This window comes from Pinus tabuliformis, chromosome 5_2, assembly GCF_031772625.1.
Source record: "Pinus tabuliformis cultivar Carrire ecotype Pingquan chromosome 5_2, CPIR1, whole genome shotgun sequence".
NCBI classification, from domain to species: Eukaryota; Viridiplantae; Streptophyta; class Pinopsida; order Pinales; family Pinaceae; genus Pinus; species Pinus tabuliformis.
Window position 1 is genome coordinate 755,024,748 of NC_142306.1, and position 15,992 is coordinate 755,040,739.

The 15,992-nt window shown below is 38.4% G+C and overlaps 1 protein-coding gene across 1 annotated transcript in view; it reads left to right on the forward strand.

Annotated features, from left to right (window-relative positions):
* The window catches only part of LOC149161451 (uncharacterized), a 108,723-nt gene extending 93,345 nt beyond the window's left edge, over positions 1–15,378 (forward strand). Inside the window, exons 3-4 of the mRNA XM_089436997.1 lie at positions 14,474–14,577; positions 14,888–15,378. Coding sequence (XP_089293123.1) covers positions 14,474–14,577; positions 14,888–15,045 — 262 coding nt within the window. The 3' untranslated portion in view covers positions 15,046–15,378. The remainder of the gene's footprint in view (positions 1–14,473; positions 14,578–14,887) is intronic.
* The last annotated feature ends 614 nt before the right edge of the window (positions 15,379–15,992 follow it).

Consider the following 15,992-nt stretch of genomic DNA (forward strand, 5'->3'; position numbering starts at 1 on the left):
CATATTTTCCTTGAGAAAGGAAAATCTCACCAGATTTTTTCCATACCTCTAGGTCCAGAAAGTAGTGCATCAAACCAAGATCTTTCATTTCAATTTCAAAAGCTAACTCCCTCTTACACTGGAGAATAAGAGTTTCATTACTGGTTAGAAATAAATCATCAACATACAATACCAAAATCAAAGGCATACCTTGGACTGCCTTAAAGCAAAGATTTGGATCTGCATTGCTTCTGGTAAAACCAAGCTTCATCAAGAAGCTATCTATGCGTGCATACCAAGCTCTTGCAGCTTGCTTCAAATCATAGAGGGATTTCTTCAACCTATACACATGAGTGTTTGGATCATGTACGTCAAAGCCTTGTGACTGCTCCACAATCATGTACGTCAAAGCCTTGTGACTGCTCCACAAATACTTCTTCTTTAATGAAGCCATGAAAAAAAGCAGTGTTCACATCCATTTGGTGAAGAGACCATCCTTGGCTAGCAGCTAGAGCTACAATAGATCGAATGGTGGTGTAACGGGCAACAGGTGCAAAAATTTCGTCATAGTCTATTCCCTCTTTCTGAGAGAAACCTCTAGCCACAAATCTAGCTTTATATTTTTCAATACTACCATCAACACCATGTTTAATTTTATACAACCATTTAGAAGATACAACAGATTTACCTTGGGGTCTTGGAACCACTTCCCATACATCATTATGAATGATGGATTCATATTCTTCAGCCATTGCATCTTTCCACACTTGGGCCTTTACAACTTCTTCAAAAGTGCATGGTTCAACTTGAATAATGTTGCTCATGGCTACAACATATCCTTGGAACCGACAAGGTTTCTTGCTTTCTCTGAAAGTTCCTCTAGGGGCAACATGTTTATCAACATCTTGAAGAGTGTCACAAAGCCATAAAGGTCTCTTTTTATTAGAAGAAGGATCACATGGAGGAGGATCCATGGGCTCCATGGGTTCATCAACAAGATCAGTTTTAGCTTCAAGATCTTCTTGTACTTCAAATACATCATCTTGACTATCAACATTAGCAGGAGGAGGAGGAGTGTCTCTTGCTTTTCCAAGAGCTGCATCTTCATCAAATGTTACATCCCTTCTAAATTCTATATTTCTTTGACCAGGTACATACATTCTATAAGCTTTAGAATTCTCACAATAATCAACAAACATACCTTTCTTACCTAGAGCTTCCAATTTGTTCCTTTTCTCTTTTGGGACATGGAAGTAGACAAAATAGCCAATGATCGTCAGGTGCCCAACTTTGGGCTTCTCGCTAGTGAAGATTTCTTTAGGAGTCTTGTTGTTTAGGGCACGATGAGGAGATATATTTTGGACATAGACAACTGTGTTCACAACTTCTCCCCATATAAATTTTGGCAATTTTTGATCATGCAACATAACTTTGACTGCTTCCATGATAGTTCTATTCTTTCTCTTGGCCACACCATTTTGTTCTGGGTTATATGGTACATTGGTCTCTTTTCTGATTCTAGCTTCTTTGTAGAAGTCAATGAAATCACTGGAAGTGAACTATTCTCCATCATTAGATCTGAAAGTTTTGATCTACTTTCCTGTTTGTTTTTCTACTAGAGCTTTGTAATCTCTGAACATGTTAAAAGTTTCTTTTATTTTTCAGAAAATAAATCCATGTTTTGGGAGAAAAATCATCTACAAAGATAATATAATACAAGTAATCACGAAGAGAAGTTATAGGCATTGGTCCACATAATTCAGAATGTACAAGATGCAATACCTTTGCTTGAAGGGAATGGTCCATTCACTTGCTTTTTGCTTGCGCATCCTTGGCAAACGCCATCATGATCAGATTTGATTTCCGACAGTCCGGAAACCGTCTTTCTCACATGAGGTAATCTTTGTAGTGCAAGTGAGTGAACCTTTGGTGCCAAAGTTCACTTTGATGGTTGATGTCATGGATTAGTCCATAAATAGGTCTTCCATTGATTTTGGCTAGACTTTGTGTTAAAATTGGCAACTAGGGCCAAACTCCACCTTGGACAACTCATATGATGAAGCTGATATTTTATTGGATTCCTCTTTCTGAGAGGTGTAGGATTGATCTAAAGATCATCTCATTTTGACATGTACAAATGTAATTATGAATTTATTTCTTTTATGGACAAATTGTCAAGGTCGGTCAACAAACTAATGTAGGCTCAGAAGCCCAAAAGTCATGTCTTTTCATCCTCAACATTGCATATAAATAGGAGCATCTACCTCATTTGGACACTCATCATCACTCACATATCTCTCTCTCTCCTCATTTGATTGGGTCGTATGGATTTCTGGGCAACTTTCTCTCCTCCAGATGTTTGGAGGGTTGACTGTACTTTTCTGTTTTCTGCATTGACCAAGTTGCAACAAGTTTGACCAGTATTGACCGGGCAACAATGGACCTTGTTTGACTGTGTTTTTTTTGGGAGGAATTTTGTTTGGGCAGGCCGCATTTCTTGGCACAAATTTTGAGGTTTTCTATGCTGTTTGACTAACGTTGACTGCAGGTTTGACTCTGCGTTCACTGAGTTTGACAAACTTTTTCTAGACTGTTTTGGGTTGATTCAGATTGTTCTTGTAGGCTGAATTGGCTGGGTTTGACTGAGCTGATTTGGAGGAGTAATTCTGCTAAGTTGACAAACGTTGAATTTCTGGTTAGGACATCCTGTTGACTGCAGTTTGACTGGACAGATTTGACTGTGTTTGGGCAAGTGAATTTTGTATATTGCACTCTCTCTTTGCTGAACTTTTGAAGAATAATAAGAAGATTTGATCAAAGGGTTTTCCCCACATTGGGGTTTTTCCCTGGCATTCGCCAAATATTGTGTCCTCTTGTCTTGGCTTGTCTTCTACTTTTTATTTATGTTCTATCTGCATTTACTATCATGTTAATGTGATTACTAATCTGGAAATTGATATTGGGCTAATAAGAAAAATTGAAGTAAATTGCTCTTAAGCATAGAACATACCATTGTTATCTAAAATTAACATGGTATCAACACTGAGGTGAAGACAAAGCCCAAGCAAGAGTGAAAAGACCAACCAATGAGAAGAGAAATCACTGAGATTTGTTGGATAAGGACAAGATTCATTGGCCACTACATCTTACTTCAAACCTGATGACAAGCTCAATGATAAGTCTGATTATCATGCATAGAAGATGTCCCTTGATTTGACTTTGGAAGAGCAGGATGTTATGGACTATGTGCAGGGAAATATTACTGAACCGCCTTCAAATGCACCGACTGCCGCTAAAACACAGTACAAGAAAGGTGAAGTCAAAGCTAAGAAGATCATCAAGGATTCTATTAATAAGCATTTGGTTGCATACATCTCTGATTTGAACACATCCTAAGAGATGTATGACAGATTGGTTGGCATGTTCAAGGTTAGCAATGCAAACCAAGTCCTCTTTCTAAAAAACAAATTGAAGGACATACAAAAGGGAAGAGGCGAAGATATCCAATCCTACTTCATGAGGATTATCGAGATAAAAAATGATCTTCTTTCAATTGGAGAAGTTATTGCTGATAGGGAGCTCACTCTCATTACCCTTGAAGGTCTCCCTTGTGAATGGCATGTGTTCGACACACCTATCCTCAACAATGACAGGTTTCCAGGTTTTGATGAATTGTTGACTAGATGTATTCAAGAAAAGACAAGGATGGTGGAGAGGGACATGCCTTTAAATAGGAATGATCTTACTGCATTCTCTGCTCATGCTAAAAAGAAGAACAATACAGGTTCAAAGAAGCAATGTCAAGGAAGACTGGATTCAAAGATGGAAGGAAGGGAAGATGCTTCATTTGTAACAGGTTTGGCTACTATGCCAGGGAGTGTCCTAATAGAAGGGATACACCTCGGGATGATGACAACAACAACCACAACAATTTCAGGGGCAACAACAATCAAAGGAATGGTAGGTTCAACAACAAAGGAAAAAGGAATGCTCCTGCTACTCAACATGGAAATGGTCGACCTCCCAAAAGATCAAGAAACTCTAGGTATGATGAATCTAATGTTGTAGATAACAAGCAAAAATAATTTTATCTTATATCTTCCCTCTCTATTGCCTCTCCTCCGGACACCTTGGGAAATTGGTTGATTGATAGTGGTGCCTCAAGGCACTTCACTGGGTATAAGGAAGCTCTTTCAAATCTGATAGAAAAGGATACAAATTTGAAATCATTCTTGAGGACAATGCCATCTATCCTGTGAAAGGAGTTGAGAATGCTACTCTTCAATTGAATCAAGGTAACACCATTCATCTACAAGAAGTACTATATGTACCCGATCTAAAGAAGAACTTGGTATCTATCTCGATGATGGAAGACAAAGGATTCAAGGTGGCATTAATTGATGGAAAGGTACGTGTTTGGAAAATAAATTTCAAACAAGCATTTACTCTTGGATTCAGGGTTGACAATTTATATCAAGTTGGAGGAAGTCCTCTAGGAGCTATGTCTTGGGACATATCTCTTCAATCCGAACTATGGCATTGGAGGTTTGCTCATCTTCATTATAAGGCTCTACCCGATGTGAGGAAGATGGTGACAAGTATGCCCAAATTTAAAGTGGAACATGAAGGTGTTTGTCAGGGATGTGCCAAAGGAAAACACACAACAGGACAATTCCCCTCAAGTGATAGCAAGAGTACTGACATTTTGCAATTGGTTCATTCTGGTCTATCTGGGAAGAAGATCAAAATATTGAGGACCGATAATGGAACTGAGTATGAATCAAATGAATTCAATGACAATTGTAGAGAAGATGGCATTAAGAGGGAGACTACTACTGCATATACTCATGAGCAAAATGGTGTTGCTGAAAGGACGAATCTTTCTATTATAGAAACCACTTGTGCCATGCTTCATGATCAAGGCCTTTCGAAGTTCCTATGGGGAGAAGCTGCCAACACTGCTGTGTATGTTCAAAATAGATGCCCACATCAAGCATTGGACTCAAAAACCCTTGAAGAAGTTTTCATCGGTAAGAAACCTGATGTTTCTCACTTTAGAATTTTTGGTAATCTCGTGTATTTTCATGTGCCGAAAGAAAAGAGAAGCAAATTGGATGCATCTAGGAAGAAAGGAACATTTGTGGGCTATAGTGAAACTTCCAAGGCATATAGGATCTATGTGCCTGGTCAAAAGGAAGTGGAGATAAGTCATGATGTCACCTTAGATGAAGATGCTACCCTTGGGAAGATTAACAACCTTCCTATTCCAAGGAAGGACAAAGAAGCAGATATAGGAAAACAGGGAGAATCACAGGATGAGCCGATGCCCGATGTTGAAGAATCAATGGATCCCATTGATCCACCTCCTCATGAGCCCTCCTCTTCAAACAAGAAACCCTCTTGGCTTAGGGAAACTCTCGTAGATGCCGAGAGACATATTGCACCAAGGGGGACATTTCGTGAAAGTAAGAAGCCAAATAGGTACCAAGGGTACTTAACTGCCATGAACACCATTATTCAAACTGAACCTTGCACATTCGAAGAAGATGTGAAGCACCAAGTATGGAAGGATGCTATGAATGAAGAGTATGAGTCGATTATGAAGTATGATGTCGGGGATGTGGTCCTTAGACCCTAGGACAAATTTGTTGTCACCTCTAAATGGCTCTACAAGATCAAGCATGGAGCTGATGGAAGTGCTGAAAAGTTCAAGGCCAGATTTGTTGCTTGAGGCTTCTCTCGAAAAGAAGGTGTGGACTATGATGAGGTATTTGCACCAGTTGCCCGATATACCACCATCCATTCGATTATAGCCCCTTGCTGCCTCGCAAGGATGGAACCTATACCAGATAGATGTCAAGATCGCCTTCTTGCATGGTTCACTTAGGGAGGAAGTCTATGTAGAACAACTTGAGGGGTTCGAAGTCCAAGATCGAAAGAGACATGTATGTAGCTTGAAGAAAGCCCTCTGTGGGATGAAGCAAGCACCTCAGGCTTGGTATGAGAGGATTGACAACTATCTAATGAAGCTGGGATTTACAAGAAGTAAAGCTGATCCAAACCTTTACTTTAAGGTTGAGAATGACAAAGCTCTCATCTTGGTACTTTATGTGGACGATCTCTTTCTGATAGGTGCAGACCCTCTCATTCATCAATGCAAGAGGGAATTGGCCTCCGAGTTCGAGATGAAGGATCTAGGACTGATGCATTATTTCCTAGGATTGGAGGTCTAGTAAAAGGCAGGTGAGATTTTCCTTTCTCAAGGAAAATACATTGTGAAGTTACTTGAAAGATTTGGGATGGTGGATTGCAAGTCCGTGACTACTCCGATGGAACTTAACTTCCAGAAGTTATGCAAAAGCGCTGCTGGGCCTGATTTGGGAAATCCTTCTGAGTATCGTCAACTCGTGGGGGCCCTGATGTTCTTGGTGAACTCCCATCTAGACATATGCTTTGCAGTAAATACATTGAGTCAATTTATGGTCGAGCCTCATCACATACATTGGATTGCTGCCAAGAATCTTCTGAGATATCTTCGGGGCACAATCACCTATGGACTGAGATACACTGCCAGGAATGTGAGGCTCCATGGTTATTCTGATGCTAACTGGGTTGATAGTGTGGTGGATTGTAAGAGCACATCGGGATGTTGCTTCTCACTAGGTTTTGCTTCGATATCCTGGATGAGCAGGAAGCAGAAATCGGTTGCTTTGAGCACCGTTGAGGCCGAATATATTGTTGCTAGTATGGCCTCCTGTGAAGCTGTTTGGTTGAGGAAGTTGTTTAGTGAGCTGTTTAGACATCTGCTGGATATCACTGTGATCTTCTGTGACAACCAAAGTGGGATTCGTCTTTCGGAGAATCCCATGTTTCATGACCGCTCCAAGCATATTGATATCAGGTACCACTTTATCTGAGATATGGTACAACGGGGAGCAATAAGGCTCCATCACATTGGGACTGATGATCAGGTCACAGATATTCTTATGAAGCCCTTGGGGAAGGTCAAATTCTTAACCTTCCGTGAACGACTTGCTGTCATGGAGAGACCCTCTTATGAGGGTCATGTTTGAGTTGGATATTGAGCTCTGGGAGCTCCGGGGGGCTTTGGGTACTTCTTGGAGTGATGAGCGACCATAGGGTGAGTGGTTCACTTTCCCTTGTGATACTTCATGTTGATTGATATATGCATAGGATCAATGGTTTACCTTCTCCTATGGCATATGAGCAGGTTGAGTGGTTCACCTTCTCTTGCTTGTACATCCTACCCATGCAGTCCGAGACTCATGGGAAGTACCTCTCATCTGGCTAATGAGTAGGGAAATGAGGATAGGGACCATAGTACTACCGATGGACGCATCGTGTACTACCATACTCCTTATGCTAGGATGTTTGATATTGATCTGGGATCAGTGGAGACTGACTTTAGGTTAGTGGAGAGTGGTATGATACACTCTCAATCATTGGAAACTGACTGGTCAGTGGAGAGTGGTATGACACACTCTCGATAATTTCTTCTTCATTATTTCTTCATGGTCTAGCAGATTAGAGCAGAGTATAATAGGGATGTCAGAGATGGCACAGATTGACTCATGATTTGGCAAATAGAGTTCTCCCTAGTTGAGAGGAAGTGTTAAAATCGGCAACTAGGGCAAAAATCCACCTTGGACAGCTCATATGATGAAGCTGATATTTTTATTGGATTCCTCTTTCCGAGAGGTGTAGGGTTGATCTAAAGATCATCTCATTTTGACATGTACAAATGAAATTATGAATTTATTCTTTTATGGACAAATTGTCAAGGTCAGCCAACAAACTAATGTAGGCTCAAAAGCCCAAAAGTCATGTCTTTTCATCCTCAAAGTTGCATATAAATAGAAGGAGCATCTACCTCATTTGGGCACTCGTCATCACTCTCATATCTCTCTCTCTGTCCTCATCTGATTGGGTCGTATGGATTTCTAGGTAGCTTTCTCTTCTCCACATGTGTGAAGGGCTGACTGTACTTTTTTGTTTTCTGCATTGACCAAGTTGCAATGAGTTTGACCAACGTTGACCAGGCAACAATTGACCTTGTTTGACTATGTTTTTCTTGGGAGAAATTTTGTTTGGGTAGGCCGCATTTCTTGGCACAAATTTCAAGGTTTTCTGGGCTGTTTGACCAGCGTTGACCACAGGTTTGACTCTACGTTGATCGAGTTTGAAAGACTTTCTAGACTGTTTTGGGTTGATTTAGACTGTTCTTGTAGGCTAAATTGGTTGGGTTTGACTGAGCTGATTTGGAGGAGTAATTTTGCTAAGTTGACCAACATTGACTTTATGGTTAGGGCATCCTGTTGACTGTAGTTTGACTAGACAGTTTTCACTGTGTTTGGGAAAGTGAATTTTTTATATTGTACTCTCTCTGTGCTGAACTTTTGGAGAATAATAAGAAGATTTGATCAAAGGGTTTTCCCCACATTGGGGTTTTTCCCTGGCATTTGCCAAATATTGTGTCCTCTTGTCTTGGCTCGTCTTCTGCTTTTTTTTTTATGTTCTATCTGCATTTACTATCATGTTAATGTGATTGCTAATCTGGAAATTGATATTGGGCTAATAAGAAAAATTGAAGTAAATTGCTCTTAAGCATAGAACATACCATTGTTATCTAAAATTAACACCTTCACACCTAGATCCCAGAGTCAGGGCATCTCTCATGTTGGATCTCGATGGCCAAGTGAGAAATTTACCATTTATGAAAGCAACTTTCATTCCTTTATCTTCTAAAGCTAATATGGACACAAGATTCTTCTTTAAACCGTAAACATATAAAACTCCTTGAAGAGTCAAAGTTTAACCTTGATCTAGATGGAAAGAAACGAAACTAGATCCATTTATGGGATGTGTAGAGTTATCTCCAAGAATTATCTTCAAATTTGTCTTCCTCTCGACCAAATTAGAGAGTACTTCTTTGTAACCAGTAAAGTGCCTTAAAGCACCACTATCAACCAACTATCACAAGAATCTGCAGGAGATGAACTAGAAAGAGCATAAACAAGAAAGTACTCTGATTGAGTCTCAGCTGCATTATTATCATACCTTTGGTTCCTTGAGGAACGATAGTTTTCTCTGCGAGCCAAAGGAGCTTCTCTTCTTCTTCTATAATCAAATTTGTTGGAGCGATTGTTGAAGTTGGATTTTGGTGCTTTTTTGTTTTTTGAACAGTCACAAGCATAGTGGCCATGCTTGTGACAATTGTAGCATTTGACTTTTGATAAGTCTCTGGTCCATTGAGAGGCGCTGTTGGGAGCTGACTTTCTTGAATAGTACATTCCTCTTCTTCCTTTCTTCTTCTTGCCTTGTACAACAAAGGCAATAGGTTCTCCCTTCTCATGCTTGGGAATCCTCCCTTTGGAAATCATTCTGAATTCTTCTTGAATACACTTTCCCAGGAGCTCATCAAATGTAGGAAACTTGTCATTATTATTGATAGTAGTAATACAAGTTCCCAAGAAGAAGGAAGACCTCCAAGCATAATCGGTACCAGTGCTTTATCAGAAACAACTTCACCAGAAGTTGACAACTGATCTTTGATTTTCGATATCCTCATGAAGTATGTTTTTTAGGGTTTCTCCTCTCTTCATCTTAACATCCTTGAGCTAATTCTTCAGAGCAATAATTTGACTCAAGTTGTTCACTTGATACATTCCAATCAACTTGTCACACATTTCTTTGGCTTTCTTCAAATTGGAAACATAATTGATGAGATGGTCTCCAAGAGAGTCAAGGATAATCTTTTTAGCCTTGACTTCTCCTTTATTGTATCTGCAAGGTTGCACGAAACGGGGAAACAGGTACGAGTTTCCGAAACGGGAAGCGATACGAAACGCGACCTCCCCAAATTTTGGAAACGGGGAAACGCGAATATATATATATATATATATATATATATATATATATAGGAATTTAAGAAATATGTGCAATCATAAAGCATATATGATACATTCTAATTTATTAGATTATGATAAAATTGTCAATTGTCAATGCATAGACTATAAGTATCTAAATTTACATCACATTTACTCATGAATAATCACATAATGAAAATAGAAATATCCAAAATCAGCCACGAGAAATTTCTAATTTTTTGTCTCGTGGTTGATTGGGAGTCTCCTCCTACATAGTCGAATGACCTTAGTGCTCTTGATTAAATACAAGTTTCATACCCTAGTACCTTACATTCTCTTGATTATTGGGAGTCTCCCCTGCATAGAGGGCTTTGTTCTCTCGATTAAATACAAGTTCCATACCCTAGTACATGATAAAATCCAATGGAAACATTGAAATCCCCCAATCCTGAAATCCTGAAAAACAGATAAGTCTGCTGGATTTTGAGTAAGATCTAAAATTCTACTTTCTCCATATGAAATCCAATGACGGCGAAACCACTCTCAAACATCCTGAGTCATTTCATTCTTAAACATTACCATGAACTGCATATCAACACTAGGGCAAACAAATGTAAGAGATCTACATTAGAAAAAAAAATTAAAAAACAAATGTTTTTTTGGGGGAAACGTGGCCCGTACGGCCTGGAAACGCGTTTCCGGCCGTACGGCCACGTTTCCGTATCGGGAAATGTGGCTGTACGGCCGGAAACGCGTTTCCAGGCCGTACGGTACGGGAAACGCGTATCGTTTCGTTTCCCCTGGCGAAACGCCCCCTAGGGCCACGTTTCCTGCAACTTAGTGTATCTGGCCTTGATAACAACATTGGAGTTTTCAGCTGGTTCTACTACCTTTCCTTCAACATATTCTAGAACATCGTGTTCCTCAAGAGAATATCTAATTTGAGCTTCCATGGGAAGAATTTTGAAGCATCAACCAACTTCTCTTCATTCTTAAAGTAGGAGGAAGACATATTGATCTGCTCAAAATTTCAGCAACAGATAGAAAGGGACAACAAAAGATATTTCAGCTGTAAATGAGATATTTTAGTAGCAAAATGGAAGAGAAATTTCAGCAGAAAATGAGCAGTAAGTAGAAGGAACAACAAGAGATATTTCAGCCAAAAGAGAGTTGCAAATGGAACAGAAAACAAGCTATATTTCAGCAGAAAGAAAGTTGCAAATGGAACAAACAACAAGGTATATTTCAGGAGAAAAGGAGCTGCAAATGGAGTAGACAACAAACTATATTTTAGCAGAAAGAGAGCTGCAAATGGAGCAGACAACAAGCTATATTTCAGCAGAAAATGAGATGCAAATGGAGTAGACAACAAAAGATATTTCAGTAGAAAGAGTGTTGGAATTGGGGTTGATAGCAAGAGATATTCCAGTGGAAAGAGAGCTGGAAATGGAACTTATCTTCTTGAGCTTGTCTTCACCAAAACTCTGTTACAATCACTTAAATCCAGAACTTTATGCTACAAAATATGTTAAGTAATTGTAGATAGGAAAAACTAGGGAAAAACCCACAAGGGGAAAACCCAACCAAATTCTTCTTCTATTAGAATTCAATTGTTCAACAGAGATACAAAGTACAATATGAGAATGATGAAGTTCACCCAAATTTGAAGAAGATCTTTGATAGCAGTAGTTGATGCAAACACTAAATCATTTTGGCTCTCTGAGATCTGCTCTTGCTCTTCAATACTCTCTCTCTCTCAATCTTCCTCTAGACTCTCAAACTCCCTATTTCTCAGTTTGAATTCTCCTTTCACAAGCACAAGTAAGTGTGTCAAGTGAGGATGAGAGGCACACATATATAGGAAGAGCAAGGAGGTTGAATTCATGAGGGAGTAACTCCTATGCATTGAGGAGTTACATATGCCAAAATAGGAGTGTAACTTATGCCATAAAGAAGAGGAGTGTAACTTATGCATTTAGGAGAGAAGTGTAACTTATGCATTAAAGAGGTGTAAGAGGAATCTTTTTATGGTGACTCGTTCAAGTGTGTAAGAGAGTGTAAGAAGTGCGAAACAACATTAAAGGGAGAGGAATGAATTGATTAAGAGAGAGAGAGAGTAACATATGCATTAATTGAGGGGAGTTACATATGACATGATTGAGAGACTTGAATTTATTTTTAATATTAATATAATAATATCATAAAGAGGATAATTGTAATAATAATAATAATAATAATAATATTGATGATTAAATTAAAATTTAAACAACTGAGATTGATTAAGGACAAGTTAAGTGATTTTCCATTGTATATATATGATTATGAATTGATGGAAAATGATTTATTATTTTTGGAAAGTCATGGTTGCAAGGATAGACATGATTTTCTATTTTTAGAAAGTCACTTTAAAAAGGTCGGAAATGAAATTTTATTCAAGGAAATTCATCCCATAGCTGTCAATTTTCAACACTTCCTATATCTTGTCGACATAAAATAATATATCCATCTCTGAAAGTGTCATTTCCAATAAGAATATTTTTTATGTTTCAAGCCAAATTTCTGAAATAAGATGGTGCATACCTTATTTCAGGACAGCTCAAATTCTAACCTTTCCCATTATAAGAAAAGACAGCTAATTCCATTCTTTTCTGCTATCATTGGTGAGAAGAGATTCACAAACATGCAATTTTTGAGACTATCTTTATTTAATGAAAAAATCTCTTTACCCTTGATTCCAAGCTAGTGAAGCTCATGGTTCTACTGTAACTTGGTTATTATACACTCACATTCTCACTGTGGTTTGGGAGGTCTGGATTGGCTGCTTACAGATTTCATTTGGCCGAATTTGCTATTTTTTCATTGCTTTGTTGGAATGCTGCATATATTAACTGAAAAATATTGGATTTAAAAAGATAATTGTGTGCTTTCCATGCAGATGTGCAATGTTGAGGTGATCCCTTATTGTCAGAATTATACCACGTTAGCTGAAACTTTTTCATCATACCATGTTAACTGAAATGTTCTCATCTGGAAGATGTATAAGAAGAAAGATATCAACAAATAGATTAATATGAAAAAAGGTCTTTTCCTTCTTCAAGATCCTTCAAGTCAGACTGTGTATATTGTTTACGAGGAGAATGATATTTGTGAATTTTTTATCAATTGTTCTATGTTGCAACTATTACTTCAACAATATCCAATAGCATCCACTTTATTCTTCAATTAACCAATGACACTAGAGCAATAGTAGATAGAACAATTATACAAGTGCACAATGAAAGACAACCAAGAGACAAGAGGCACAATATTTGGTCAGTGACCAGGGAAAAACCCTTTGCAAATCTTCTTCTATTAGATTGTCTTCAGATGTTCATCAGAGAGAGTACAACATCCAAGAGTTGTCAAAGTCAAGCTTTTACTAGCCAATATCCAATCAATTTAATTGTCAAGTCAATATACCATTGTCAAAATGATGAGGAAGAGTCAAATCTGGTCAACTGTCAAATCTGCAAAATAGGCAACAGCAGATGACTGCTCTAACCAGTCAAGTCAACAGCAGTCAAATCATGGTCAAATCTGCTCCAATTTAATTCGGTCAATTCCCAGTCAATGCTGCCTCTTTTGTTGGTCAAAGATCAGTCAAAATAGCTCCAAAAACTTTGGTCAAATTTGGTCAATGGAGAGAGAAAATGTACAGCTAAGTTATGTGGTCAAACCTATGGTCAACAGCAGTCAAACTCCACAAAATGCCCCGATTTTAGTGCTAAAAAATGTGGCCTGATGGGACAGACCGGCAAGAAAAATCAAAGTCAAAAGGCTCCTTTTGACCCTTGGTCAACACTGGTCAAACTTCAACTGGAGAAAAAGTCAATGCAGGTTAAAGGTGGTCTAGCTGCTTTAGAGTTTCGTCCTTCCTCACTGAATTCGGCTTCCTTAATCAGATCCAAAATCCAAGAAAACCAAGCTGAACCAAATGCCCAATCACCAAATGTCAAAGATGCCAAAGAGAGAAGTCAAAGATGCCCAAGGAGAAACTCGCACATGTGGAGAGAGAGCTGCTTCAGACCTATTCAAACCAATCCAAACAAGAGAGAGAAGAAGAGATGTTGTTGTGATGTGTCCAAATGAGCTTGAGATCACTTGTATTTATGTGTTGGAGGAGGGCTAATTTTTCCTTAGGCCGACCTTGACAAAGTGTGCAACTTTGGGCTTCACTTCAAAAATACACTTTCCCATGTCCGAATCAAGTGCTTCAAAGGTCAAAATTGGTCCTCTCAGAAAGAAGAATCTAGTCCCATGATTGGAATTTGTCACTGAGCTGCCAAATTAACAATATTAGCATAGGGATTGATGTCAAAATTGGTCTTTTCCAGCTTCAAGATCTGCCAAGTCATGCCTTGTGTGTATTGTTTTCCAGTGCTTGATTTGGCAGTCTCTGCATCATCTTTTGTTTCTTGAGAGTATTGCAATGATTATGTTTATTCTATGTTGAGATTGATGAACCAAATGACTTTAACCAATATGAAACATCAGTGGTAGCATGCTATGGATGAAACAGGGCAATATGGCTTCTTTGATGCAATCCCTTCTTAATTTCTCATGTTCAGGATCCCTCTCACCAATCTAGAAAATATTTGGGAATCACCATCAGCTTATTTGACGCTGAATTTTTGCAGTCAACCGGGGACAGGGTTTCACCTTACTCCAGGAGGTTGGTATTGAGTTCTTACTCAATAAGAACTTCTTTCAATTTTTTTTGTCTGTATTAGAGTTTAACTTAGCATCAAAATGTTTTAAGTGCTCAGTAAGGCCTTTCAAGCCTAACCTTTCTAGCAAAGTTAAAAAGAACCTTACCTGAGAAGAGGTCAGGTAAGACTAAATTGTGCTAATATAGGATGAGTTTATGTGAGAATTAAGAAAACATCAATTTTTTGCTATGCTTGTGTTTCTGCATCCATGTTAAGTTCCTTTGTTTGCTTCTAAGAAGCAATTAAATACTACTGATTTGGTTGGGATTTCAGCTCTAGAGTTTGATGAACATGTATTGCAAATTGGGGAATACACAAAAATGCGTGTGGCAGCTTCAGTACTATTTCCAAGGAGGATTCCTCCAGTGGATGGAGAACAGCCTTTCAAGATCAGCATTCATCGGTTAGGACTCAAGACAAGATTGATGTAGATGTTACTGAGTCTTACCATTGTGAATTTTTTATGGAAGTTAGACCCTCTGACAACTTTTATAATAAGGTAGCAAGAGTAATATATTTGGTGTACAGGATGTCAGTCAAGAGGTTGTATGGGATTGAACCCTACAGACACTTTATGACTATATGGTTGATCCAAGTGGTTAAAAAATAATTTTGACCTTCATAAATTTCTATGTATCGGACCAATTAAAACATATATTATGCATATATATTATGCTGAAATGGATTTTAAATTTTTAGACTATCCTATGAAAGCGAATCTTGCATATTTCATGCCTCAAGAGGGGGTGCCTTTAAGTTGTATACTATCAGAGAAAGTGGCTATGAGCAATTCTGATCTTATCAGATTTGATATTCTGTGGATATATTGTGCTGCAAAATTAAGTGTATTAAACTAGAAAAATACTACAAAATAAGTGGTGTTAACTTATCCCTTTCAGAAATCAGCAGAGAGAAAAATACATGCTAAGTTCAGCAAACACATTAGACTGAAACCAATTTAAACCAAAACGTATGTATCATTCGATAAGTGCATCTGAAAAGGTGCGCCGCATGCTATTTGCAGCTTTACTATCCCTGTCAAGTACATGGGATGATGTTTTAAGCTCATATCTTAGAAGGCCAATAGTGATGAAGGTGCCACCTTTAACACCTACAGATTGATAAGCTGATTCAGGGGAATAATTGTGTCTCCAAGAAGCTCTAAATGCCTGTATGAAGATCTGTGAATTAATCCATTATAGTCAAATCCTGGAAGGGCTGTTGCTGCTGTCTATAAAATTTTCATGATTGGTCCAGAAAGCATCCTTAACACACATGAAAACTCCTTGTCTAGTCATAGGGAATCGACAAAAGGGTTAAAGGCAATATTCCAAGCAAACAACAAACAAAGTCATTGCCAATGATTCAAATAATGCAT